Raw genomic sequence first — 27,921 nt, 5'->3', positions numbered from 1 at the left:
AGCGCCTCTCACGTAGTAGGGGTTTTCACAAAGTGGTGCTTGATGCTGAATGCAGAGCACTCCAGGGAGGCTCACACAGCCCAAGGCTTTGGAGGCTCTAGAAACAGCTCCTTGGCCATCAGAAAACCCAGCACCATGGTGGGCAGTGCCAGAAAGGGAGGGGTGATCCAGGTTGAGGGGCACCCAGGAGAAGCGGGCACAGTGACCCAGCCCAGCTGCACTGCCCCACAGCATGAGCACAGCTGTGACCACCCGGGACCCCACCACCGCTGGGCTCTCCCTTCTTGTAGCCAGGATGCGTTGCAGAGCTGTTGGGTGGACTGTTGGTCAAGACCAGGGGCTGTGGTGCAGATGCTGCCTGTCTGGGTTCAAGTCCCCTCTCAGCTCTGGAAAGCTGGGGGCTTGAGGCAAGCGACATCATTGTGCTATGCCTCAGTTTCCTCACTTACAACATGAAATATTGTAAGGATTAAATAGAAAGTGCTTGGCAAGTCCTTACTCCTCAACGAGTGTGGATTGCTATAGTAAAAGGAAAAAATACCAGCGGCATGCACTATGTGCACTTAATTTACACATTTAATCCTCAGAGCAAAACACTGAGGTCAGCATGATAAATAGTCACGATGGTTCACAACCGATGGGGAACAGGCAGTGACCAATCAGAGCAGATAATGGTTAGAAAAGCAGAGAGGCCCCCAATTTCTCCCCGGATGCAGAGATGTCAGCCCAGGAGAGATTCTATTACTATTCCATTATGATCACTATTCATTACCACTGCCACTACCTCTGGCTTCGTAGTGGAGCACAGAGGCCCGGAGAGGTCAAATTACCGCTGGGTCACGGGAAAAGGAGATTTTAGCCCAGGCCACCTGACTCCAGGACCCAAACATTCCCTGAGAGCACCTACGCCCCCTAGAAAGGCTGACGGGGACAGAGCGGGGCAGCAGAAACCAGTACCCATGCTCAGCCCCCTGGAGGGAGTCCTCCTGGAGCCCTGTTTAGAACCCTGGCTCAGCCAAACGGTCCTGAGAGGGTGGGGTATTGCTATAGCCCCTACAAAGAGCTCTCCACTCCAGAGAGGACTTCGAGGAGAGGCCCCAGGCCCCAGCCAGACATGCAGCTCTGTTCTTTTCTTTCTTTCTTTTTCTTTTTTTTTTTTTTTGGAGACGGAATCTCCCTCTGTCACCCAGGCTAGAATGCAGTGGTGCGATCTTGGCTCACTGCAACCTCTGCCTCCTGGGTTAAAGCAATTCTCCTGCCTCAGCCTCCTGAGTATCTGGGACTACATGCATGTGCCACTATGCCCAGGTAATTTTTTTGGATTTTTTTTTTTTTTTTTTTGAGACGGAGTCTCGCTCTGTTGCCCAGGCTGGAGTGCTGTGGCCGGATCTCAGCTCACTGCAAGCTCCGCCTCCCGGGTTTACGCCATTCTCCTGCCTCAGCCTCCGAGTAGCTGGGATTACAGGCGCCCGCCACCTCGCCCGGCTAGTTTTTTGTATTTTTTAGTAGAGACGGGGTTTCACCGGGTTAGCCAGGATGGTCTCGATCTCCTGACCTTGTGATCCACCCGTCTCGGCCTCCCAAAGTGCTGGGATTACAGGCTTGAGCCACCGCGCCCGGCCTGGATTTTTAGTAGAGACGGAGTTTCACCATGTTGGCCAGGATGGTGTCGATCTCCTGACCTTGTGATCCACCTGTCTTGGCCTCCCAAAGTGCTGGGATTACAGGCGTGAGCCACCGTACCCGGCTTTTCTTTTTTTAAGAGACAGGGTCCCACTCTGCCACCCAGGCTAGAATGCAATGGTGTGATCGTAGCTCACTGCAGCCTTGATCTTCCAGGCTCAAAAAGTGCTGGGACTATAGGTGTGAGCCACAACGCCTGGCCTCGCTATTTTCACCCAAGTGCTCCTCTCTTCAGGCAGATATCCATGGACGGGTCCCCTGGCCCTCTGGGCTCCCGTGGGCCTGTGTGTAACACCAGAAGGCAGGGTCAGCAGGCGCTGAGGCCCCTTCCACTGTGGGGTGTTCCCTTCGCTCTCTCTGGCCCTCGTCTCTCTCCCTCTGCCCTCCTCACCCCCTCAAAATCACAGGGTCCCAGGAAAAACACCCTCAGCAAACACTCCTGTGTCCCAGCAGGCGCCTGTGGCACATGGCCCTTCCCCAAACCCTGCCTCCCGGCCAATGGTGCCAGCAGCGGTCCTCGAGGGAAAGGTACTCCCGAGAGCCACCTCGGTCTGGAAGCAGACAACACAGACTCAGTGGGAATCCCAGGCCTGTGCTATCTGACACCCAAGGGCCACGCAGACTCCAGGCCCACCACTGGGTGCCCCTCAGGCCCTGTACTCAAGGCCTGTGTGGGCCCATCTGCAGCCTAGACTTCTCCACAGCTCATTGAAAGCCACTTACTATGGGCCTGTGGCTCCCTCTGGTCCACAAGTCCCAAGTCAGGGTCCATTTCTGGTTCTCTTTGGCTCCCAGGCACCTCCAAACATAACGGGTGCTCAGGGAAAAATTGATGAAGGAATCAATCAGTCATTAACAATAACAGCAATTGAAACCACGTCGAAGGGCCTTCCACATACCAGCAACTGCACTAACAGAAATGATGCCGCTGGTGATAAGAGTACCAGCTGGTGATGACAACCAGCACCACTGAGCCCTGAGTGCCAGGCGCTCGGTCCCTTGTGTGTGTGTGATCTCTATGAACTGTCAAAAGAATCCCAGATCTAAGGCCCAGAAAAGTCAGTGACTTGCCTAAGGAGACCCAATAAACAAATGAGTATGTCTACCCCAGCTCATCAACAAAGACACCAGCCACCACCCATAATGCCCTCACTGTGCATCAGCCACTATGCCAGGCACGTTACCTGCATGATGTCATCAGCCTCTCACAACAATTCTCTGAGGCTGGGACAATTATTACTCCCATTTTACAGATTAGCACTTGACAAATGAGGCCCAGAGAGATAAATAACATGAGCCCATCACGTGGTTGGAAAAGCAATGGCAATGCTGAGGTTTAAACTCAAGGAGTCTACAGCACAGCAGTTGTGTCTCGCCCACTGCATGATAGTGCCGCTTCTCGGAAACACGGCACTCAGGGTACGTGGCTCCTGTGGGGACCAGAGGAGCCCCAAGGAGAGGAGCAGGGAGCAGGATGAGGTGGGCTGCACTTACCCGGGGCACTGGCGACGTCTGGGTGGCTTTCCGGGGCCCACTGGTCTCCGGCGTGAGGTCACGGTGGTCCACCTGCATGTGGCTCTCCAGGTCTTCGGCACTCTCGAACTTGACACTGCACTCGGGGCAGCGGAGGCCGGCACAGGGCCGGTCGGCGGGCTCGGGCGGGACCAGGCCACCCACCTGTCCATTGGCGCTGCGGGCCATGCAGCCGGCGCAGAGGCCATAGGGCAGCCCATTGACGTCGAGCTTCACCAGGTCCTGCTTGCTGCGGAACTCCTTGAGGCACAGGGCGCACTTGTAGAGCTTCTGCAGTCCCTGGCCATTCGGGGAGGATGCCGCCGAGCTGCCTGCCAGCTTCTGCATATGGAAGGTGCCGTGGATCTTGAGCTCGAGCGTGGAGGTGACTGTCTGCATGCAGACCACACAGCGGAAGCCCGTGAGCGAGTTGCGCAGGTCGGGGTGCATCTGGCAGTGCTCAATAAACTCCTCCTCGCTCTGCAGGGGCATCTTGCAGATGCGACAGGTGCCCGTGTCCAGGCTCTTGCTGTGGGTCACCTTGTGCTCAGTGAGTGTCAGCAGCGAAGGGAAACGCTCACCACAGATGGGACACATGTAGTGCTTGGCAGGGCCCCGGTGCGTCTGCAGGTGCTCCCGTAGCCCGTTCTCCGAGAAGAAAGTCCGTGAGCAAACGTTGCATTTGTGGCTGCCCTTGATAAACTCAGCCTTCTTGCGTGAGCCATCATCCTCGCCCGGCCGGATGTTGTGGTCCCGCAGCCGGTGGTTCTGCAGCAGCACCTCCATGGTGTAGGCCGCCCCACAGATGTCGCAGCCGTACATGGGCTCCGATGCGTCCACGTCATCCTCGCTGGCCTCGTGGCTGTTAGGCGCCTCAGGGTTCTTAAGCAGCATGCCCTGTAGGTCAGCAGGCTCAGCTTTCTTGGTGGCCGTGGGGGGCACCCCGTTGGCCGTGCCGTTCTCAGTTGCAGCATCAAACACACAGTGCTTCTCCCGCAGGTGCTTCTCCAGCAGGATGATGGCGTGGAAGGCCTTGCTGCAGAATTTGCAGTTATACTTCTTGCTGTGTGTGGTGATATGGCACTGCAGCTCCACCTCGGTGCTGAAGGTCTCCCCACAGAAGATGCACTTGTGAGCCTTGGCTGGGTTGCCCAGGTGGCTGTGTTTGACGTGCACCTGCAGGTCAGCCTCCTTGCGGAAGTCCCAGTTGCAGGCCGTGCAGCGGTACATCTTCTTCTCATTGCTGTGCTTCACTGCCAAGTGCACCTGGATAGACACCTTGGAGTCGAAGACCTCCTGACACAGGGTACAGTGATACAGCACGAAGGTGTGCATGTCCAGCAGGTGCTTCTGCAGGTCATCCACCGAGGAAAATTGCTTGTCGCAGCTCTCGCACACATAGTGGGTCGACGTGGTCATATAATGCACCGTCAGGTGCTGCAGGAGGGACTCCTGGGAGTCAAAGTCCTCTTTGCACTGGGGGCACGCCTGCTTCCGCAGCAGCAGCTCCAGGTGCAGCTTCAGGTGGGTCTGGAAGCTCTCAAAGTTGGAGAACTTGAGGTCGCACTGATTGCAAGGATACTCGCCATTGGAGATGGAGTTGGCGCTTGCTGAGAGCCGCTGCCGCTTCGGGGAAGACACTTCCACGTCGGATGAGACTGGGCTCTGCTCAGCCTTGGACTTCTTGCTGTGGGCCAGTGGAATGTTCTTGTGGTTCTCCTTGATGTGCTTGGTGAGCTTCAGGATGGAGCCAAAGATGGGGGAGTTGGTGCAGTAGGGGCAGGAATAGACCTCCATGAAGGACTGTGTGGGCTGCACCACTGGAGACTCTAGTTTGGCACTGCCCACACTGCAGTGGGCCTGCTGGATGTGCTCGGTGAGGGAGGACTCAGTGAGGAAACCCATGGAGCACTGGTTGCAGAAGAAGGCGTTATTGCCGTCGGAGGGGTTGGTATTGGGGCCGCAGTGGGAGACACGGATGTGCTCCTGCAGGCTATTGATGTCGGCGAACATCTCGGGGCAGTAGTTGCAGTGGAAGGCGGAGATGTTGCCAAACTGCATCATGGGGTAGGCATGGTTCTTGTGCAGCTTGCGAACGTGCTCGTTGAGGTTATAGAGGGTGGGCATGGAGTCCAGGCAGATCTGACACGTGTGGCTCTGCTGGGGCTTGTCTGCGTGGATGGTCTTCAGGTGGATCTCCAGCACGGCCAGGCTGTTAAAGTCCCGCTTGGAACAATAGGGGCAGCTATAGACCACCTTGGTCCAGCCCTGCCCGTCATCCCGCATCTTCTTCTGCCCCCGCAGCGGCTTCAAGGTGGAGTCCGGTGTGGAGCCGCGTTCCACAGAGGCGCTGGAGTCAGGCGTGGCGCTACTCATGGAGGCCACGCTGCCCAGTACGGGGTCGGGACTGACGCTGTGGTTGCTGGAGTCGGGCTGCCGGTGGCTGTCCAGGTGGCAGTAGACACCTTCCACCGAGGAGAACTGCTCAGGGCACATGGGGCACTTGTGTTTCTGGTTGGCGTGGGCTTGGTGGATATGGGTGAGCAGCGTGTTCTCGTCGACGAAGACCTCGGGGCAGTGGATACACTGCAGGTCTGCCTTCTCGGACAGCTGTGGGTGGCGGGTGAGCACGTGCTTCTCCAGCTCCTCCGTCTGGCTGAAGGTGTCCTCGCAGTAGTCGCACATGAAGTCGTCCTTCTTGGCTTCCTTCTCTGACTTGGCCAGATGCTCCTTGTTCTTTTTGTGGGCCTGCATGTGGCTCTGCAGCGAGCTGGTGGAGGAGAAGCCACGCTTGCACACAGTGCACTTGAAGGGCTTGCTGGAGCTGTGGGTCTTCAGGTGGATCTTGAGGTGGTCGCTGCGGGAGAAGGCTGCCTCGCACTCGTGGCAGTGGTACTTCTTGTCGCCCGTATGCAGCTTGATGTGCCGGTCGCGGCTCCTCTTGTGCTTGAAGAGGCGGCTGCAGTAGGTACACTTGAACGGCAGCTTGTCGCTGTGGATCTGCTCGTGCCTCTTCAAGTAGCTCAGGCGGATGAAGGACTTGTCGCAGAACTGGCAAGGGTACGGCAGGCCTGTGCCCCCTTCCTCCTCACCGAGGCCGAGGTCACAACCATCTCCGATCATCTGCGTGGGTGACGCAACATCCTTGCTGGAGGGAGACGAGGCCACCCAGGAGAGTTGTGGGTCGTCATCACCATCTGCAGGGGAAGGCAGAGAGGATATTAGAGGCAATTCCCAGGGCTGCCGAGAAACAAGGACAGAGCCAGCTTCTCGACAGCGCACGGGCTGAGGCTGTGCAGCTGGCCAACGGCTGCGGGGGGCTGTGGGGAGGGGCAGGGGCCGGAAGCAAGTGGACACCAGGGCCTTCCTGTCTGCAGAGGGCATGCCAGAGGGGCAGCAGATAACGAAGGGGGAGCGCCTTTTCCCTTAACAACACTTGCCTGGACCTGGCAGGACGTGGTACCCCCCCATCAGAGGGGAGGCTCTCGGCCACTTTCCTGATAGGGAAAGGCGGGGCAGCCTGGACAAAGTCACTGAAAACAAACTCACAGACCATCAGTCCTATAGGCCAAAAGGAGGACAAGTCCTGTCACTTGATCCACACCTGGGAGTCAACTCCCCTCAAATCCCTAATCCCGGAGGGAAGGAAATCCCACTGGTCCTTATGAATACAGACAAAATTTTGCAACAACAACAAAGATTCCCTTATCAGATTGGCCATAGCATGCACCATTCTCTGGGGATGGGTGGACTGATGAAGCTGGAAGCTGCTGCTTCAGGTAGTAGACAAGACATAGGAGGTGTGAAATCACAGGGCCCGAGACAGCAGATTCCAGTGCTCAGGCGGGAAGTGAGCCTAGGGCACTGAAGAGGCATCTGTGGGTTTCCCGGCGCAGGCCATCCTGAGACCCTTGTTTTCTTTGTTTCCACTGCACCCCTGGATTCGCCCCAATCCCACCCAGGACCAAAAGAAATGGAGAGATGGTGAGTGAGTGGAGGAAGAATGAGGACGTGGACGACCACAGAGCTCAGACCCAGGCAGACCCTTAACTCCACTGCAAAGGCAAGGAAGAGGCAATCCTTGCATAGACTCCGGCGCGTCCCACCCTCCCTGGGGACAGCCCCCGCAACCCCCTCATTTGCTGGCCCGCCCAGCCTCAGAGGAAAACTAAACAAACCTAAGGGTAGACCGTTTCTGGGAAAACAAAGGCACACAGGACACAGTGAATAAAGCCAGAGACATTCCCTGACGGGGGCCGAGCAGAGCCAGCCCGGGCAGGGAGTGAGTTCCAAGGCTCAAGTTTCTCTTCGGCTGGATTTAAAACTTAATAATGAATGAAACAGACCACAGGCTGCTGCGGGCAGGGGAGAGACAAACAAAAGCTGAGATTCGGCTGCGCTGACCTTGCTCTTGTAACCCCGAGGAAATAAACCACTGCCCCCGCCTCTCCAGCCGCCAGCCAGCCCGGCTGAGTCTTCAGAAGAGCCTCACAGACGTAACCCAGACGTAACCTTGGCCCAGAGGCAGCCCAGACCTTCAGAAAGGGATGGGGCAGGCGCACCATGCTCCCAGCACGGGTGAACACTGGCACACACATGCGCGTACACACACGCCCACCTACATACACACACAACACCCACCATCACACACATTCATTCGCACCATCACTCCCACACACTACACTATCACTCACAAACTTAAATATACATGCACACGCTCATGTACACACATTCACCTGCAGACGCGTGTGCACGTGCACACACACACACAGACACACACACACACCACAGACCTGTGATTTCCCTACAAGGCTCTCCACACAAGCTGCCTCTGCTGTCCCAGGCCGATCCCAAGACTTAAAGAGACAACAAGGGCTGACTGGAGGGTCTTGAGGGGTTCCTCACAGCTGGGGCTGAGCCTGGTCCTAGGCCCCGCTCCCACCCCCTACCCCCCACAGCGCTGACCGTGTGAAGATCCACCTGACCCCCCTGGCACCATTGGCACAGCTCAACCCTGATGCATGCAGCTCTCTGAAGCTTGCAGTTCTCCAAAGCTCCTGGCTCCAAGGCTCCCGGCAGCCAACCCACCTCTGAAGCCTGGCTCCCCAGCCCAGCTCAAGGGGCCTCCCGGAACGCCCTCCCAGAGCACCAGCACCTTCTCCCCTGGGGGCCTCACATGACGGGTTCGGCAGACGGGAAGGACGCAGCAGTCACGGCCAGCTCCCCAGATGACATGCAGTGGGAGGCGCCCCAGCCCCTGCCTGCCAATTCCCAGCTCTTGCCAGCTGGGCTCTGTGGGGCACAGACAAAAGGGACCCCAGAGAGGAGATAGCTGGGGCCAGGGGACCTGCTTGGCCCCCGCTCCAGGCCAGGTTGGACTGGCTTCTTATTATTTTGATGTCTTTGCTCAGACTCACTCAAGCTGCCACCGAGTCCTTCCCGTGTGCCCAGCACTCTGCTAAGTGCTTTCTCGCAACTGCAAATGAGTGGCCAGGGCCACTCCCACTGGACAGACGAGGAAACCGAGGCACAGTCTCAGAGACTTGCTCTGGGAAATGACAGTGCCAGAGACTGATGCCAGGACTGTCCACATTCAGTCCCCTCAATCATGACGTGGGCCTGGACCAGCTTCTGGGGGTCAAACAGTCAAGTAAGACCACTCCTGCGTGGGTCAGAAGGGGAGAGGGCTCACGTGTAAAGACTTCAGGGTCCTCAGACCTTGATCTCCTTGGAGCCTGCCTCATGAGGAGGACTGGGGCTGGTCCATGATTTGCATTTCTGGAAGGGGCTCATCAGGGCTCAGAGAGACCCACGAGCTCACTGGAGCCCACCCAGCAACTGATGCGTGGAGAATTCTCAACAACTGGGCAGGTGAAACCACTATCACTCTTGTCCCAAGGACAAGCCTGAACAGATATTTCTGCCAGGGTTCATTTGCTCCTAAACCTTTCGAACCACCTGAGGACCCAAGGACACTCACTCAGAGCCAGAGCCCTCCCGCTCCTCTGTGAATTCATCCATGCCCTCAGTATTCCTCTTAACCACTCACTTTATGCATCTGAAAAAAGGGAACCACTGGGAGGAGTGGACGAGAAAAATTATTGGGAATAAGCACTATTATGTCACTGACATGAAATGTCCAGAATAAGGCGCATCTTAGACAGAAGGCAGGTTAGCAGCTGTCTGAGGCTGGAGGTGGGAGCAGGGAGTGGCTGCACAGGTGACAGGGATCCTTCTGACATGATGGAAATGGTCTAAAACTAGACTGTGAGTGAAGACTGCAAAGCTCTGTAAACTTACCAAAGACCGGCTGAGTTGCTCACTTCAAACAAGTGAATTTTATGGTATGCAAATTATACTTCAATAAAGTTGTTAAACAGAAGCACTATTTTGCCAATAATAAGAATTAGTACTAATTAGTACCACAAGTGCTAACAATATTAACAGCTCCATTTATTGAGAACGTCCCACGTGCCAGCACTGTGCTAAGTACGTCTATTATCGCAATTGATTTCTATTCATCCTCACAACAACCACATCTGGCTGTCTGTAGTAACGTTCCCATTTCTGAGACGAGGAAGTGGGGTTCAGGGAGGTGAGGAACCGGCCACCAGTACCAAGCCAGATGCCCCACTAGTGTCTGGCCAAACTGTATCTTGTAGGAGTACAGAACCTGGTCCCCAGGCCCATCAGTCATTCACCCAGTAGGCTTTGGAAAGGAGAATCTTAACCTGCCCGGCGCCAGAGTACCCAAGTTTCATTGCAGGCTGGCTGCTTGGCTTTATTTTTCTGCAAACAAGTTTCGAAACTAAAGCAAAGCATATTATTCTGGGAGCAACAAACTGAGCCACTGCTGAGATTATAATCATCTGAATTGAAATGAAAATAAGGCTCCTTAAATTGAAAAGGCCCAATCAGGGAAAATGGGCATGTTGACATATAAAGTCCCAAACTCAGATTGCCCTGTTTAAAGTCTCTTATTCAAAGAACATTCAACCTCGTCTGCTGCCATCCCACCCCCTCCAAATGCATTTTGCTTTGGGGGCGCTTAGCTCAGTGCTCTAGAATCACGCTAGAGAGATAAGCTGGGGCCAAAGCTCAGGATGTATCTATAGGGGCATCAGCAGATAAAAAGGTTCTTTTTTCTATTTTTTTGTTTGTTTGTTTTGGTAGGAGGGATGGAGTCTCGCCCTGTGGCCCAGGCTGAAGTGCAGTGGCGTGATCTTGGCTCACTACAACCTCCGCCTCCTGGGTTCAAGCAATTCTCCTTCCTCATCCTCTAGAGTAGCTGGGATTACAGGCACACGCCACCACGCACGGTTAATTTTTGTATTTTTAGTAGAGACGGGGTTTCACCATGTTGGCCAGGTTGGTCTCAAACTCCCGACCTCAAGTGATCCACCTGTTCCAGCCTCCCAAAGTGCTGGGATTACAGGCGTGAGCCACCATGCATGGCCTGAGGTTCTCTTCTCTTAAAGCAACGACACTTTCCTCATGCTGGATGCTGGACACCACACACACACCTGCAACTGTGACCAAGGCAATCCCAGAGTCCTTTCCAACATGAACATTCCAGAACTCAGGGAGAAGGTGGGTTCAAGGAAAGTCCTGTTCAGCCGCTACATTTTTATTTTCAAGTAAATACTTGCATTGATTTTGCTGTGTGCCAGGCATTCTTCTAAGAGTTTATGTGTACTCACTCATTCAATCCTCTCAATAGGCTGAGTTAGGTACTGTTATAATTTCCATTTACAAATGAGAAAACCAGGGCACAGAGAGGCTGAGTGACTTGTCCAGTTCCACATACCCGGCAGGCAGCAAAGTCAGGATGCGAACGCCCCTGAGTCCTGTTCAGTCAGTGTTTTCACCCACAAGGCTTCACTACACCCCCAACCCCTCATTACCCGCTTTGGGAGGAGAAGCATGAGAAAATCAAGTGGGAAGTACAATGACTAATGCCAGACCCACGCTTCTCCCCACCCCCCAGAGTAAATGCAATCAAAGAACCATAACAAAAATGAGTTTCACACACACACACACACCACACACACCACACACACACACACACACACACGCAAGATGGAGATTAAAGTCATTTAAAAGTGACTAATACTGCAAAAAGGACAAATAGGAAAAGGGTTATATGAGGCTTTTGCTGTCAGCTGCAGGAAGAGAAAGAAAACAAGCAAAAAAGAGGAGAGAATTTTTAATAAAAATTCAATTAAGTAGAAAAAAGAACATCAGCTGGGCTTCAGAACACGTCAGCAGCAGAAAGAGCCAGGTGATTGCCAAGTTCATGTTGTCACACTTGGTGACCAGCACGGAGCAGGACATGAATTCAGCAGGCTGATGCTATAGTGTGTAAAACTGCCTCGGACACACCTCACCTAGGCAGAGCAGTGCAAGCGGCCACCCAGAATGGCTGGGAACCACAGCTCACAGCTCCTCTGTCACAAAGAATCAAAGTCAGGGCTGCTGGAGAAGGTGCTCAGGCCTAGACAGGAGAGTGACCCACAGACTCACGGGAGTGAGCTGAAAGGGGAACCTTCCTGCAATGGGGGGCACAGATGGAGGAGGAAGTGAACTGTCATCGAAGCTATGCAAGAGACCCTAAAAAGAACACTAGGGGGACTCTCTGCATTGAGTTATGGGGGAAGACAGCTGAGCCCAGGAAGTTCCAGGTGACTAGGACATTCCTGAGCTGGGCAGTTCCATCTGTGTGAATAAAAATGATCATCCAGCCGGGTACGGTGGTTCATGCCTATAATCCCTGAACACTGGGTAGCTGAGCTGGGAGGATCGTTTGAGGTCAGGAGTTTGAGACCAGCCTGAGCAATATAGCAAGACCCTGTCTCTAAAAAAAGAAAAAAAAGAAAGAAAAGAAAAGAAAAAAATTTAATTACACAGGCTTGGTGGTGTGTATGTGCAACCCCAGTTACTTGGGAGGCCGAGGCAGGAGGATCACCTGAGCCCATGAGTTCGAGGCTGCAGTGAGTTATGATCACGCCACTCTAGCCTGGGTGACAAGAGTAAAACTCTGACTCTTAAAAAAAAAAAAAAAACAAACATGAGCCTACAGAGGGAACAAGAGCTCATCCAGCCATTGGAATGAGGTTTCCATCCCAGTCTGCAGGGCCTCTTGTGCCCAGGACTGTGCTGGATGCTGCAGGGCCACCTGGGTGCATCCCACCTTGGTCCTGTCACATGAACATCCCAAACCATGCAAAGGAGAGACCAAGTAGAGCAAGAAAGGCACCAGTGGGAGTCATGCTGGGGCAACAGGCAGATAGTACATCAGGAGGTTGGGCCTCCATTGCCTCTGCTGGCTCATGGGAGGCTGGAATTCATCCTCTCTACAGCCCCTGCCAGACAAATATAAAGTTCACCTTATACAATACTCCAACCATCAAGACTGTCTTCATGATACACAAAAAAAGGCCTTACAGTGCTTCACAAAGCCCCCAAAAAGACTCCTTGCCACTCACCTGTTTCTTTAGAAAAATGAAAATTGCCAAGGAGACCAGTTCCCAACAGGACAAAGCTTTATAACACACCAAGCAGAGCCTCTCTGCTGCCCCTATCCAGAGCTCCAGGAATGGGAATCACTGTGGCCCTTCCCTAAGCTCAGAGGAATGGGACCCTAGACTCAGGAACCAACTACCAAATCCCACATGATACAGATGGAAAAGCTGAGGTCCAGAAAAGAGAAGAAAACTTATAAGCCTAGCTAATTGGTAGTGGTTGCCTAGAATCCTGTGTTCAGAAGGAATCTGAGGCCTTCTCTAAGGTCCAAAGAAATGAGTGCTACAATCAATTGATGATGTCTGCCATGAGCAGAGACATGTGGGAATGGAATAGTCAAAGGCCCCTGAGCAAACTGGAAAAAGGAGTCTCCTGACTCCCAATGCTAGATGCTTTTCAGGTTTCCTCTTCCAAAAAAGGAGGTGTCCATTCTCTTTGAGAGATGAGGCTTTGTTGTTCCCAAAATCCTGTTGGTCACACAGAGACAAGAGGCCCTGAGAGATACCGTATGATGTGGTTTGGCTGTATCCTCACCCAAATCTCATCTTGAATTGTAGTTCCCATAAACCCCATGCATGGTGGGAGGGAGTTGGTGGGAGGTAACGGATTCATGGGGGCGGTTTCCCCCATGCTATTCTAGTGATAGTAAGTTCTCATGAGATCTGATGGTTGCATTAAGGGATTTCCCCCTTTTCTCAGCTCTCATTCTTCTCCTTCCTGCCACCATGTGAAGAAGGACATGTTTGTTTCCCCTTCCACCATGATTGTAAGCTTCCTGAGGCCTTCCCAGTCATGCACAACTGTGAGTCAATTAATCCTCTTTCCTTCATAAATTACCCAGTCTTGGGTATTTCTTCACAGCAGCATGAGAATGAACTAATATACTGTAGAACTATGTTGGAGTCTAGAGAGAGATCTCCAACCAGAGAGGTCAGCTGTGACCCCAGCCGATGGTGAGGGTTGCCCAAAGTGGGACACAAAGCAGCCCGGACAACCGAGGGAGAGCCAGTCAATGTTTCCTAGAGCCTGGGGTAACAAGAGCTCCAAGACCTGAATATGCTTCAGGGCACAGGCAGATTGTGGTTCCCGCAGAGGTAGCCAGAGCCTAAGCGGGTGGCCTTCCAGACATGAAATGATCTGAGTTGAGCTCAAGGGGCATCTGGGCATATTCCTGATCACTTCTTGGGAAACCAGGGGTATCTGCACACACTTGATGCCAGAACTAGTCATCTATCCCAGAATACTCCTCAACTCAATTACATCCCTGCCTGTAAAACTAGTATCGGTGTATTGAGGACAAGAGAGAGTGCATAGCTTCTCCCCCATCTTATTTCACTGATGGAGAAACTGAGGCAACATGACAAGTCACAGGCAGATCTAGTGGTTACTGTTTATGGCACATTTTCTTCTTCTTCTTTTTTTTTTTTTGTTTGTTTGTTTGTTTGTTTCTTTGAGACAGAGTCTCGCTCTGTCACCCAGGCTGGAGTGCAGTGATGATGCGATCTTGGCTTCCTGCAACCTGTGCCTCCCGGATTCAAGCAATTCTCTGCCTCAGTAGGACTCCTGAGTAGCTGGAATTACAGATGCCCACCACCACGCCTGGCTAACATTTGTATTTTTAGTAGAGACGGGGTTTCACCATCTTGGTCAGGCTGGTCTTGAACTCCTGACCTTGTGATCCACCCGCCTCGGCCTCCCAAAGTGCTGGGATTACAGGCGTGAGCCACCACGTCCAGCTGTATGGTACATTTTCTATGTGCCAGGTCCTTTGCCAGCTTTTTCTCAAGTGATTCTCACACATTCTCTATGAGGTAGGTACTATTAACAACCCCTTTTTATAACTATGCAAAGTGACACTCCAAGAAGGAGAGTAACTTCTGAGCACACAGAGATTGCAAGTGGCAGATGCCCCCACCCACTTACTAACCACCAGGCTACACTGCTTCACCAAACCCTAGAGCCAATCCAGGGCCCATATCCCTGCTGGACCTGCTCCCTCTTTCTTGAGGTCCACCATGCACAAGCACAGTACCAGGCCCCATGACTTGAACCAGGTACAGGTCTTAAGCTTTACAACCCCACCAGCCATTGAGGCAAAGTCAGTGGTGGATGACCAGGCTAGGCTGGGTCTGATGCCAAGCACTAATGAATGTTGCCGGCCTCTTTCCTCACTGGATGGCAGGTAGAGCAGCCTGCTGCTTAAATAGCCTGTGCAGAAGCAAACCTGGAGGTTGTGGTAGGCAGAATAATAATTACCCCAAAGATGTCCAAGTCTTAACTCCCAGAACATATAAATATGTTACGTTACATGGTAAAATGGAATTAAGGTTGACAATCAGCTGACCTTAAAATAAAGAGATTATCCTGGATTATCCACATGGGTCCATTGTAATCACGAGGGTCCTTAAATGTGCAGGAGGGAGGCAGAAGAGGAGGTTGAAGTGATGCAATATGAGAAGGACCCAACCAGCAATTACCAGTATTAAAGATGTAAGGAGGCCATAAGCCAAGAAATGTGAGCAGCCTCTAAGAATTAGAAAGGCAAAGAAATGGATTTTTCCCTAAGAGCATCCAGAAAGGAATGCAGCCCTGCCAACACCTTAATTTTAACCCAGTGATATCTGGGTCAGACTTCTGACCTACAGAACTGTAAGATATTATTTTTTTTGTTTGTCATTTTAAGTCACTGTTTATGGTAATTTGTTACAGCAGTAATAGCAAACTAATACAGATTTTGGTACCAGGAGTGGGGTGCTACAAGAACAAATACCTAAAATCACGGAAGTGGCTCTGGAATTGGGCAGCGATCAGAGGGTAGAAGAATTTTGAGGAGTATGATTTATTTTAAAGCCTAGGTAGCCTTGAACAGATTAATGGAAACGTGGATATTAATGACTCTGTTAATAAAGACTCAGAAGAAAATAAGGAACCCATTAGAGAAAACCTAAATCACCTTAGGAAATATCTAAATCATCATGAACAAACTATTAAGAGAAATATGGATATTAACAAAGGCACTGATAGTGACAGCTTATCAGGAAATCAAAAATATGTTATTGGAAACTGAAGGAAAGGGGATCCTTGATATTTGGTGGCAGAAAGCTAAGTGAAATTATGACTCACAGTTATGTGGGAAAAAGAACTTTCATGGATAAACTTGGATACTTAGCTAAGTAGATTTCCAAGCAAAATGTGGAAGGTATGGGCTGGTTTCTTCTTGCTGCTAAAAAGAAAAAAGATTAAGAAAAGAACTGTTAAACAGGTGGGGCGCAGCGCTCACGCCTGTAATCCCAGCACTTTGGGAGGCTGAGGTGGGTGGATCACATGAGGTCGGGAGTTCAAGACCAGCCTGACCAATATGGAGAAACCTCGTCTATACTAAAAATACAAAAATTAGCTGGGCATGGTGGCACATGCCTGTAATCCCAGCTACTCAGGAGGCTGAGGCAGGAGAATCACTTGAATTCAGAAGGCGGAGGTTGCGGTGAGCTGAGATCATGCCATTGCACTCCAGCCTGGGTGACAGAGCAAGACTCTGTCTCAAAAACAAACTGTTAAAAATGAACCAGAAATTAATGATTTTGCAAATTCTCAGATTGCAGAAATACTCTAACAGATTTACTTACAAGAAAGTATGCTCTGGAGAAAAAGCTGAAGGTAGGACTGCACATATTGCTAATATCTCAGAAAAATCAAAATACCAGGGTATTGAGTATTGAGTCACGCCAAAGGCTCTTTGACGAGATTAAGGGTGTGACTTGCAGATCTCCTAGATCAAATTAGAGAGCATCTAGGAAATTTGGGGGCATTGCTCTGGAGCGATCTCAGCAAAAGACAAAAGTAGAGAAGGGATTATCCAGGAAATATCTGTGGAGGACCATCTTGAATAATGGAGAAAATACCCATGACATACACCGGAGACTCACAAGGTTCTTGAAAAGTTTATACTGGCAGAAACACTGCCAGCTTGAACCAAAAAGGACAGAGAGAGTACAAGATGAAAGAAGTCTGTTGGACACCCAAAACTTCACAAGCAGGAAACAGGTTAATAAAACTACTCAGATGGAAGTACATGCTACCTTTCATGGGGAAAAAAGGGATGATTAAGGGGGCAGAACCTCAAGCCCAGAGGGTGGTGCCACAACCCATAGTGGATGAGATTACTACTGGACCAGGTTCAGATTCCAGAACTGTGTAACCATGGGCAAGCATATCCCCTCTTTGTGCTTTCATTTCCCCAACTCTTGATAGAGAGAATCTGATGAACAGGTCTTTAAGAGGCTTTGTAGCTCTTAGAGTCTGTTATCAATTAATGATGTCTATGCCTGTCCTGGGTACAGAATAAGTCTCAGGTGGTAGGTATCCCAGCTGTCTACTATCTCCTAGTTTGGGTGGTTTTTTAATTCAGCACATATTTAGGGAGGCTGCTCTAAATACCCAGTTTTCCAAAGGGTGTAGAGGTACCCAGCATTCTTAAGTTTCTATGCTCTTATCTGCCCAGTCTCTGTGTCAATTAATCACTGTTTAAACATTAAACACTAAAGCAACCCTTTACTGCTTTGAAGTAATACATACACACAGAGAGAGAGACAGAGAGAGAGAGAGAGAGAGAGAGAGAATTCCTTTAATGGTAGCATCAGTACTGCATCTAGATATCTGACTTTCCTAAAGGGATAGGAGAAGTGTAAAGGGTTAAGTTTGACCCCTGGGACATCAAAAGCCCACCCTGGGAAAGGAAAGGGATGAGGCTGTCAGGGGTTCTTTCCTCAGAGGTAGGCCAAGGAGCCCCACAAAGGTGACCAGAATCTGACATGGCTCTGCCTGAAATCTTGAGATAGAATTATGCTATTAGCAAAAATAATAGCAGCTCCTATTCACTCATTCCTCCTCCAGGGAGCTGAGACTTTCTTACGAATGTGATCTCATCATCCCCAAGGAATACAGCAAGGAAAAGTAGGGATCATTCTTTCGGTTTGGGAGAAAAAAGACTCAGAGGTCACTGGACATCTCAAAGATAGAGAATGGCCAGGCCTGCCCTTCTCCAGCCAGCTCTGGGGGCTGCTGAAATGCCATGTGACAGTGAACAGCTGCCACCAAAGCCCTTAACAAAACTTCCAGGGACTCAAAACTTAGTTTAGGCTGCTAAGCTTGAAGAAACTCAGTCAATTGCAGGGAGACGTCAGTCCTGAGGGACAGCAGAGCCATGAGTAAGCGCGCGCACTGGCTTGCTCAGCCATCATTAGCTGTGAGACCACAGGCAAGTTACTGCCCCTCTCTGAGTGCGTATGTCCTCATCCACAGGATGGGGAAACTAAAAGCAACTACCTTACAAAGTGGTTAATGTTTACATACTGCTAAACACTGTAAACTAAAGAAAATAGTTTAGTTTATTTGGCTATATGGCTAAAGAAAATAAAGGGGTTCCTAATGTAACTGACAGTATTATCATTCATCATAAATCCCATCATCTATAGGGCATTTAACATTTTGCACAGTACCTCACACCCATTGTTTATTTGACATCTGGAGCAACTCTGTGCAGTGGTGGTGGTCGTGGTGGTTTTGTTACTGTTATTATCCCCGTATTACAAGTAAGTGGGGTGCCACATACCCAGGGATGGAACCCAGCATCCCATCCCGTTAGTGAATCCCTTTCACCCTCATGAACAGCTGAGCTTACACAGTAAGTTGTGTGGTCACCCCAGGAATGAGGAAAAAGAACAGAGAGGTTAGGTCATATCCTGACATCGCAAAGTGACTGGAAGAGCTGGACTTGAACTTCCAGCCTAGGGCTCTTAGCCAGCTGGACAAGGAGAAATGATGCCCTGAGCAGTGGGTCATAGGTTACCATGGCTATCCTACCACTGGACAGTCCGGGGGCCACCCAGTTATCAGTATTAGTGATTTGGTAAAACTGCCAACATTTACAAATCAAGAATTCCCAATTTTTGTTGTTGTTGTTGTTGTTGTTGTTGTTCCCTAATTCACAGTCACTTTTTTGGTTTTTTGTTTTGTTTTGTTTTATCCTTAGAGACAGGGTCTCCCTCTGTCACCCAGGCTGTAGTGCAGTGATGCAATCATGGCTCACTGCAGACCCAATCTCCTGGGCTCAAGCGATCCTCTTGCCTCAGCCTCCCAAGTAGCTGGGACCATGGTTGCGTGCCACTATGCCTGGCTAATTTTAAAATTTTTTTTGTAGAGACAGGGTCTCTCTGTGTCACGCAGGCTGGTCTCAAACTCCTGGCCTCAAGCGATCCTCCTGCCTCAGGCTACCAAAGCACTGGGATTACAGTCATGAGCCACCACGCCTGGCCCACTTTTGGTTTTTCTTGAAGGAGGCCTGGGAGCACAGACTCTGTATCTGGCATGTGGAAGATGGAGCTCAGCTGGGGCTTCTTGGAGCAGGGCCCCCCACCTCCCTGCATGTCCAGCACCCCAGGACTTCCCTCCCCATCAGGGGGTGTCCCGGGCCCTGAAGCCATCTGTGTTTGTCTGGTGGCTGAGAGCCAGCAGCAGGGCTTAGACTCCCAGCTCCCCGACTTACGATGTGTGTGACCTTAGCCAAGTGAATGACCGTTGCTCCGTTTTACAGATGGAGAAACCTGTCTCAGTTTTCACATCTGTAAAATGGGTATGACTATATATAGACCCAGCTATAGAGTTGTTTTAAAGATGAAATCAGTGAATATCTGTAAGGCGTTATATATGACAAATGTTCTATAATGCCTAAAATAGTCACCGGCTACCGGCTCCCAGCTCACCATAAGGTGGTCACAGGACAAGGAGAGGCTGGCAATGGCTGGGATGGTTTGAATGGACACAAGACACAGTGTCATCTCCCTGAGCCCTGATTGATAACCAAGAGGGTCTAAACTAAACCTACAGTTACCCGTGCACAAGATGGTTTTCAAGCAAAGCAAACTCAACCTGGCAAAATTATCAGAGGGCCCCTGCCGTTCACAATCCCAGGACATCAGCCCTGAAAGGAGTTTCAAGACCCCTCATTATAAAGGTGGAACCCAACGCTCTCATTATACAAACAGAGAATCTAAGGCACCGGCAGCCGTCCATGGCTTGGACGTGGGTCCCTCAGCTCATGGTGGAGGGGGTGGGGGACAAGGCTCAGACTCCCAGCACACCCCCTCCCCCGCCCCCACACGGCTCCTGGACATGCAGGGCAAGGACGCGTCCACCTTTCCCCTTGAAGCCTCTGACCTCGCAGAACACACAGCCTGCCAGGCAGCTCCATCCCTTAGACAAATTTACTTAGCACTGATATTGAAAATGCAATCGAGCTCGAGTTTTATTGCAGAAATTAAACAGACTAGGAAAGGGAAGAAAAAAAAAAAAAAAAAAAAAAAAAGCCAGTGCTCATCAACTCACCCGAGAGCTGGCTGTGATCAAACTTGCTAAAGAGGAGCGTAGTGATCAACTCCTGCCAGCAAGGAAGAGCCCCCCAAGTCTGCCCCTACAAGGGACTCCCCAAGGGTGCTAGGAACTCAGGAGCTCTGGAAGGTTCTCCTGCCAGCCTCCTGCTGTGGGCCTCCTGTGCACCCTGACATCGCCTGCCCGCCTTTTCACAAGGAGTTGGTGCCTTGTGAAGTCATCTCTGTGAGCTTCAGGAAACAACACCGCCAAGGGCCTGCGCGAAGGGCGCTCTGCTCCACTCGAGAGAAAGGAAAATGCTTTCGGGGTTGAATCACTGTTTTTCTTGACTCCCTTTGGAGATCGGCAGAGCCCACATTCGGCCGTGTTCGTGGACCTGGGACTGGAAACAGCTGTGCTCTAATTACATGTAAAGTGTACCAAAACATCCCTTTTATCACAGACTGGAAATCTGTTAGCATCTGTCTCTCCTTTGTTTCTTCCACAAGATACAAGCTTGTTTCTACATTTTTCTCACCTGTAGCGGTGATTAAAATTCATTATAAATGAAAGGAGTGAACAGAGAAACAAGTTCCTCTGTGTACCGTTCTAAACTCAAATTAGAAACAGCTGTTTGCTAATTCATGCAGTGATGTTTTGTCGTGCTCTGTGAATCAATAATAACTCACCCTATTGCTGCAGAAATTTTTGGATAATCCATATATTTAATGCGGCATTGGATTCTCCAGACAGGGTTGCAGCGGCGAAACCTCAGGCGGGTGGGCGGGGACTTGGGCTCCCCACTCTGGAGGTGTCCCCTGCTGCCCAGAGAACCCTGAACTCAGAGCTGCCCAGCACTTCTACGCCCCACGCAAGTCTTGGGAGGACCAGAAGGAAACCCTGAACGGGTTCCTCATCTCCTTCCCTCCCCAAGAACCACCAAAAAAAAAAAAAAAAAAAAAAAAGGACTCAACTCTGATTAAACGCAAACCACACACATCCTCCAGCCGCCGGAGGGAACAGCAAAATTAAAAGTCTAATTGCTACCCGGAACAATTTAAAACTATTAAGTATAGGTGAAGCTTTTCTGTAAGAAAATAATCCTTTGATTGGGATTAGGCATGTTTGGATAGCATTTTTCCCATCTACACATTTTAGTTGCAGAAGTTAGAGCTAAGGTCTGGACGTGCTCAGGAGCCTCTGAGAGATGTTCAGGCATCCCCTTCGCCACTTCCAGGGAAAGGGTTGGGTAGAGTTCCAGAGCTACATCCCCATCTGATGACTTGTAGGAAGCAGATGTTCTTTCTCCTTTGCAGGGAGGGAGATGGACAACACTTTTGGAGGCTTGTACTGCCACTGTGGCATGCCAAACCTGCCCTATCCTGGCTAACACATTCCCATCCTTCAAGACACCGCCTTCAGGAAGCCTTCCCTGACTGCCTCTGTCATCCTCACTGACTTCAGGGCACTGCCTGTTTATATTTGAGTGCCTGGGGTGTCCCTGTGTCTCCTGCACCTTTCTGGGTCTGGGGCATGGTCATAGTGAACCACTTTTTGAACTTCAGACTGGTAGCCTCTGCAGAGCCCTTTCTGTGGCCAGACATGGTGCCAAGCTCTTCGTAAGCTCCACTTTGTTAAACCCTCACCTCCATCCTATGTGGTGACTACTACCACCATTAACCCCCATCTTACAGATCAAACATATAAGACATAGAGAGGGTGAGGGCCCTGACTTCCACAGCAATTAAGTAGAAGGAGCCTGGAATAACTCCATAGTTCTCCAGAAAGCCATCAAGACCACCCACTGTCATCAAAGAGGTACACTGAGCATGCCTCGCCCTCTCCAGCTCCTAAGCCTTCATTCAAGCCGTGGTGGTCACTGCCCACCGAAGCCCAAGCCATGACTTGGGGCCCAGCTCTGCCCACCTCCCCAAGCATCTCACAGGTGGTGGTGGCAGGAGTGGTCTCCCGTGTGGCTAAGAGTAGGTCCTCATTTCCTCCTTTCCTGGTGTTCATCTGGGCCTACGAAGATGGCGGTCCAATACGTCCCGGGGGGCGCAGGGCACAGGCCCCAGGTAGGGGCACGGACAAGGAGCTCATGCTGTCCCTGCAGGGTTGTAGGGAGCTTTCCCTTGGCCAAGGCCACTGGGCGCCAGAAGCTCCAAGCCCGGGAGGGCTGGGAATGGAAAGGCACAGATGAGGCGCCATCATGGGAGGTGGGGGCACTCAAATTGGGCTTTGAAGAAGGAGTAGGAGCTCCACTGACCTGTGTTCTTCCAAACATGGGCTACCTCCCATTGGTAGGACCTGTGATCATTTTAGGGAGCAGCCAAGATGGTCTTAAATAACCCTGATGCACAAATGAGAAAGTTAGCGCCCTTTCCATTCTGTTGTCAGCCTTCAGATTAGGCCAGGGAGAAAGGCTGTCTCTAACTCCTCTCCAGCATTTCAACAAGAGAGGGCAGAGCCCATGCTTAGCATTTCCAGAACACAGCGACTCCTGGCTGGAACAGCACGAGCATGGAATTGTCTTCAGTTTTGTTTTTTATTTACTTTTAAGGTTACTGTCATCTTACAGTAAATGATACTGGTTTTCCATGTGCAGAATGAAGTAAATGAATTAGTTTAACCACAAAAAGAACCAGCAAAGAAAAATACTAAGTGAATCATAGCATCAGTGATACTCAAGTGTTGCAAGAATCACAGTAGAGATGTGCAAATGACTAAAGCCTGGGACCCCCAGATACAGAGAGATGGGAGGAGAAGGCCTCCCGGAAGAAGGAATGGTGGGAGCCATGGCTGAAGCTTGGGTATCAATGGGAGAAGCAGCTTAGAAGATGCAATGAGAGCCCATCGTCAAGACCTTAAATACCAAGCAAAGGAGCCAAGAACTCCATTCCACAGGCCCCGCAACCACCAACACTATCTGAAAAACTAGCTCATGAGTAAATGGGATCCGGACTCCCCAGCCCAGGGCTCTTTCTAGACCTCCTGTAACTCCAGGTCTACAAATGACTGAGATTTAAATGATTACTAGCCTATAAGCAGAACCCATTTCAAGGAAAACAGTGATCAGTGGCCCCAACAACCCAGGGCTCTCGGCAGCCAAGATCAGGTGCCCCTGCAGGAGAAAACCCTTGCACAATCAGCATGGGGTCCCCTTCCAAGTGGGGGCTGAACACTCAAGTCACTGTGGACAGCAGAAGTATCAACTCCCCCCACAAGGACCCCTGCTGGGGCACTGAGGGGGATGGGCGCACCATCCTTCAATGAGTCCAACCTAGTCAACTTTTCCTCCACTTTTGGAATAAATTGCCATGTCCTCTGTGTGAAAGAGCCACAGTGTTCTCAAATACACACCATAGACCTCAACATGCTGGACAAGCGTCTGCTCCCACAGGAGGGGAGGGTGGAAGTCGAAAGCCCCAGAACAGCATCCATCTCACGGTCACTTCGCCCCTGAACCCACACTGCTAAATTACTTTTCTTCCACAAACCCACGCAGTCTTTCCCTTGCAGAGCACATACAATTGAAGCGCTGAATGCTAAGTGGGTGCAAGAGGTAACTCCAGTGGGGATTTTGTTCATCCCGTCCAGGGCAAGTCTCCAACTCTCCAAGTGTCTGTCCCACCTTCCTCTCTCCTCCAACCCCCACCCTGGCTACCTAGGGACCCGAGTCAAAGGTCTTCTAACTTCCAGTCCTCCATACCATCTATACTGGGATGGAGGACTGAATGCAGCTGGTTTATGTGACTTTCTTACCAGAGATGCCGACAGAGGAAGCTCTCAATGCAAATGGGCAAGCAGAGGCCACGTGCGGTGGCTCGCGCCTATAATCCCAGCACTTTGGGAGGCTGAGGTGGGTGGATCACTTGAGGTCAGGAGTTCGAGACCAGCCTGGCCAACATGGTGAAACCCTGTCTCTACTAAAATTATAAAAATTAGCCAGGTGTGGTGGTGCACGCCTGTAACCCCAACTACTCGGGAGGCTGAGGCAGGAGGATCACTTGAACCCAGGAAGCAGAGGTTGCAGTGAGCCAAGATTGCACCACTACATCCAGCCTGGACAACAGAGCAAGACTCTCTTAAAAAAAAAAAAAAAAAAAAAAAAAGGCAAGCAGGCGAATGGATGACAAAGTTCATCTTGTAATTTTCCCAAAAACCAGTATCAGAGAAAACCCCATAATGCCTCCAAGCTAGAACTCTAAGCTTAGACCAACTGGCGACACTGAAGAATAATTAATAGGCTATATTTTGGATTCTATATCATACATTGCATATGACAGATAGGTCTAATCAATGACATTTATTAAGTGCCACATATTTCTTGGGTGTTTGATCCATGCCACATGTTGTCTCATTTTATTTTTTGTCTCCAAGAAAAAAAATTGAGTTGTCTCGTTTTAATATTTACAGCAATCTGATGTGTTCCTATTACCAGCCCCATTTTATAGATGAGAAAACTGAGGCTTATAAAGGTTAATTGACAGGCTCAGGGCCTTACAGGTGGAAATGGCCTAGCAGGGCTTTGAACACGGGTTCACTGACCTCAGAGGCTGTGTTCCTAACCACCACGGGATGTGAGTTTGTGAACCACCATGTCCCAGGGACAGAGAGGGAGTGACACCCACTCAGGGGCACAAGCATTCTCCCAAGGAGGTGGCCTCCCGTGGAGCCCGGCCTGAAAGCATGTCTGGATTGGGTCCATATTCTCAGCCCAGACACCTCCCAGGGTGACACACTCCTTTGGCTGGAGACTTCCATAGACAAGGTGTACACACTGTCTGACCTCAAATCACAGATCCCCTGCTTCTCAGTCAAATCCCATCCAGGGCCCAGCCCCAGGGTCCCACCCCATGCACCTGGAGGATGGAGAAACTCCCCAAAAACACTCCCTGTCTCTGGCCATGTGCCAGGTGCCCTCAGCAGCTCCAGGAGACAGTCATGAGCTTGGTCCCATTTTATGGAAGGGAACGCTGAGGGACAGAGGAACTCAGGGACCTGGTGCGTGCATAGCGGCCAGTGGCCCCCTGGGAGTTCAGCAGCTGAGGGGACAGTCTGAGTAAAAGGGCCTGAGGCCCCACCTCCAGGTGTCTCCCTGTCTCAAGCTTGACCCCAAAGGCAGGAGATGTGATGCCCCCAAGGACAACTTTCACCTAAAAGGACCTGGAGCCAGTGGGCTCCTCTGAAGACCATTCCTGGGGCATCCTGCACAGACACGAAGGTTTTGGCAGGTTCAAGACCCGCGGTCTATAGCAGCAGGCTCAACACTGCACCCCAAAATCGGCCTTTCCCTGGCCCTGTCTGCTCCGTCCTACTTCCTGGGAGTGCCTCCTCGCCACATACACTGCACTAAGCCCTTGCCTCAGGCTCTGTGTTCAGGGGCCCTCCCTGCCACACTGACTAAGGTACAACTGCCACACATGGTGGCACCAGACTCGGAAGCCACGTCCTTCAGCCTGCACAGCCTCCTCCACAGCCCCCTCTCTGCACCTGTCAGGATTTGCCATACTCAAGTCACTGAGAGGCCACCGTCAGGGTCTGTGTGCTATACTATTACTCAACCTTGTCCTTTCAATGACCTCAGGACTAACAATGCCAGGTACCCAAGTGTAATCCTAAATCATGACATTGAGGAAATCATGAGTATGATGTTTTTGTAATGCTCATTAAAATAAAGATGTAGTTGGGTTAAACATGCATGAACCACCAGAAACTGGGCTAGGCAGCCCTAGATGTGGCACAGGTCCTGCTGCCCTGGCCCATACTGCAGTGACTGCAGCTCTTGGTCTGTCCCTCTCCCTCTCCAGACAGGGCAGTGCAGGGACGGGGTGCACCTTCATAGCTGCTGTATCCCCAGCACCATGCCTGGCCAGAGGCAGGTAGAAGAGAAGAGGTGGGCTGGGCGCTGCAAGGAGCCCAGGGCCTGAGGAGGGCCAGGAAGAGAAGAGCCGGAGCATTTTCGAGGATGTACTGGGCTAGCCAAGCGGCCCCTCTGCAGGCCCCACTCACCCCTAAACTCACCAAATCTACGACATGGCAGAGGAAATCCCAATTTTCCCCTAATTTTCATGTTTCCACCCCTAGAGTAATTGTCATCGTGGACTTTGTGGCTGGGCTGTCAAGCCTCATGGCTGAAGGCTGCCCCAGCCCTGCATGTGGGTCTTCCACCCTTTCCCAGCATCGCTGACCCTTTCCTAGGAACCCCATCCCCAGCGCCCTGCCTGTCCCTGCTTTCTCAGCCTGAGTGGCCACCACCTCCTCCCACTGGAACCAGGCCCTCATCTGTGTGCCTCATTGTGTGCCCCTGCTCAATAAACAGACCTGAACATCAGTCACACTCACCGGATACTTCCTACATGCCAGACTTTCTTAAAACCTATATTATCTATTTACTTATCATATTAGTCTTTGATGTTTTACTTGTTTGGGGTGGGGGTTGGGTTTTAAAATTTCAAATAGAGTCCCACTCTGTTGCCCAAGCTGCAGTGTGGTGAGGCAATCATAGCTCACTGTGGCCTCAAACTCCTAGGCTCATGTGATCCTCCCACCTCAGCCTCCCAAGTAGCTGGGACTACAGGTGTGCCACCACGCCTGGCTAATTTTTTTCATTTTTTTTTGTAGAAATGAGGTCTCACTATGTATGTTGCTAGGCTGATCTCAAACTCCTGGGCTAAACCAATCCTCCTGCCTCAGCCTCCCAAAGTGTCAGAATTGCAGGCGTGAGCCACTGTGCTGGGCTGTTTTACTTATTTAATATATTTAAGCCACACATAATCCTTTCACTAGACCCATTTTACAGATGTATTGTGCACTGTACACATCAGGATACTGAGGCCCTTGAGGTCTGAGGGAGGGACTTGCCCCAGGGCAGAGTCCGGCAGAGCCAGGAGAATCTGGTCGCCTAACTCATCAGCTGTATGAAACGCTGAGATGTGGGGTTTATGGGAAACACACCCCTGACACACATATGCTCAAGAGGAGGCCGGGTGGACAGATGTAATGCAGGGGAGAGAGAAACTGATGGAGAGCTATCAGTCATCCTGGATCCTGCACATGGCACACGGGGCGCTTCACGTGCCCAACACTACAGGCACTGGTACACTCCTCATAGTGGGGTCTGGAAAGGGGAGATGCCATCCCCATCCCAGCTCAGGCTGACAGCACCCCTGAGGGTGGTGCTGGGCCTACAGTCTGCCACGGGCAGCCTCATGGTCCCCAGCTGGTTCCCAGCTCCTCCCAGCACCCAGCACACAGTAGTCCCTCAATATTTGCGAAATGAGTCAATGGATGCACACTTTAGTCAGGTCTCTCGTCAGGGCGGGGTACGGGGCCAGAAGGGAGCGGCACCTTCCTTCCTCCTCCTCCACCCGCACTATACCTCTCAACCACTTCCCTTATGCTTTCTTATCTTCTTCCAAGAATGTGATTAAGGTTTCCTCGAAGGTACTCCTGGCTTAGAACTGCCTGGAGACAATTCTGATAAGCCCTGGATTCCTGGATTCCTGGGAGCCCCCACAAGGTGCCTGGCAATAACTATCTGCTTGATGAATGAATGAATGAATGAATGAATGAATGAGTACCTGGTCTATGGGAAGCTCTTGGTAACTGTGGTATGAATAAATGAATAAATGAATAAATGGATGGATGGATGGATGAAATATTGAAGTCCAGGGCTTTGTCTAAAGGAGGCACTTGAAAACTATGGTATGAATGAATACAGAATGAGAAAATGAGAAAATGAATGCATGAATGAATGAATGAATGAATAGCCTAATCACAAAGAAGCAGCAAGGAGTCACTCAAGAGACCCCTGTAAGGTGGGGCTGAGGAGTTGGG

At 51.0% G+C, this 27,921-nt stretch overlaps 2 protein-coding genes across 5 annotated transcripts in view; both read right to left on the bottom strand.

Annotated features, from left to right (window-relative positions):
- CBLN1 (cerebellin 1 precursor) overlaps positions 1–27,921 on the bottom strand; it is a 680,545-nt gene that overhangs the window by 353,837 nt on the left and 298,787 nt on the right. The gene's annotated exons all lie outside the window — the stretch shown is intronic.
- The window catches only part of ZNF423 (zinc finger protein 423), a 365,398-nt gene that overhangs the window by 141,398 nt on the left and 196,079 nt on the right, over positions 1–27,921 (bottom strand). For all 4 annotated transcript variants that reach the window (XM_050774809.1, XM_050774810.1, XM_050774811.1 and 1 more), the window contains one exon: positions 3,178–6,392. In XM_050774809.1, the coding sequence (XP_050630766.1) occupies positions 3,178–6,392 (3,215 nt within the window). The remainder of the gene's footprint in view (positions 1–3,177; positions 6,393–27,921) is intronic.

Source organism: Macaca thibetana, chromosome 20 (assembly GCF_024542745.1).
Source record: "Macaca thibetana thibetana isolate TM-01 chromosome 20, ASM2454274v1, whole genome shotgun sequence".
NCBI lineage: Eukaryota > Metazoa > Chordata > Mammalia > Primates > Cercopithecidae > Macaca > Macaca thibetana.
Note: the sequence above shows the minus strand (reverse complement) of the source record. Positions and strands in the feature narration are given on the sequence as shown.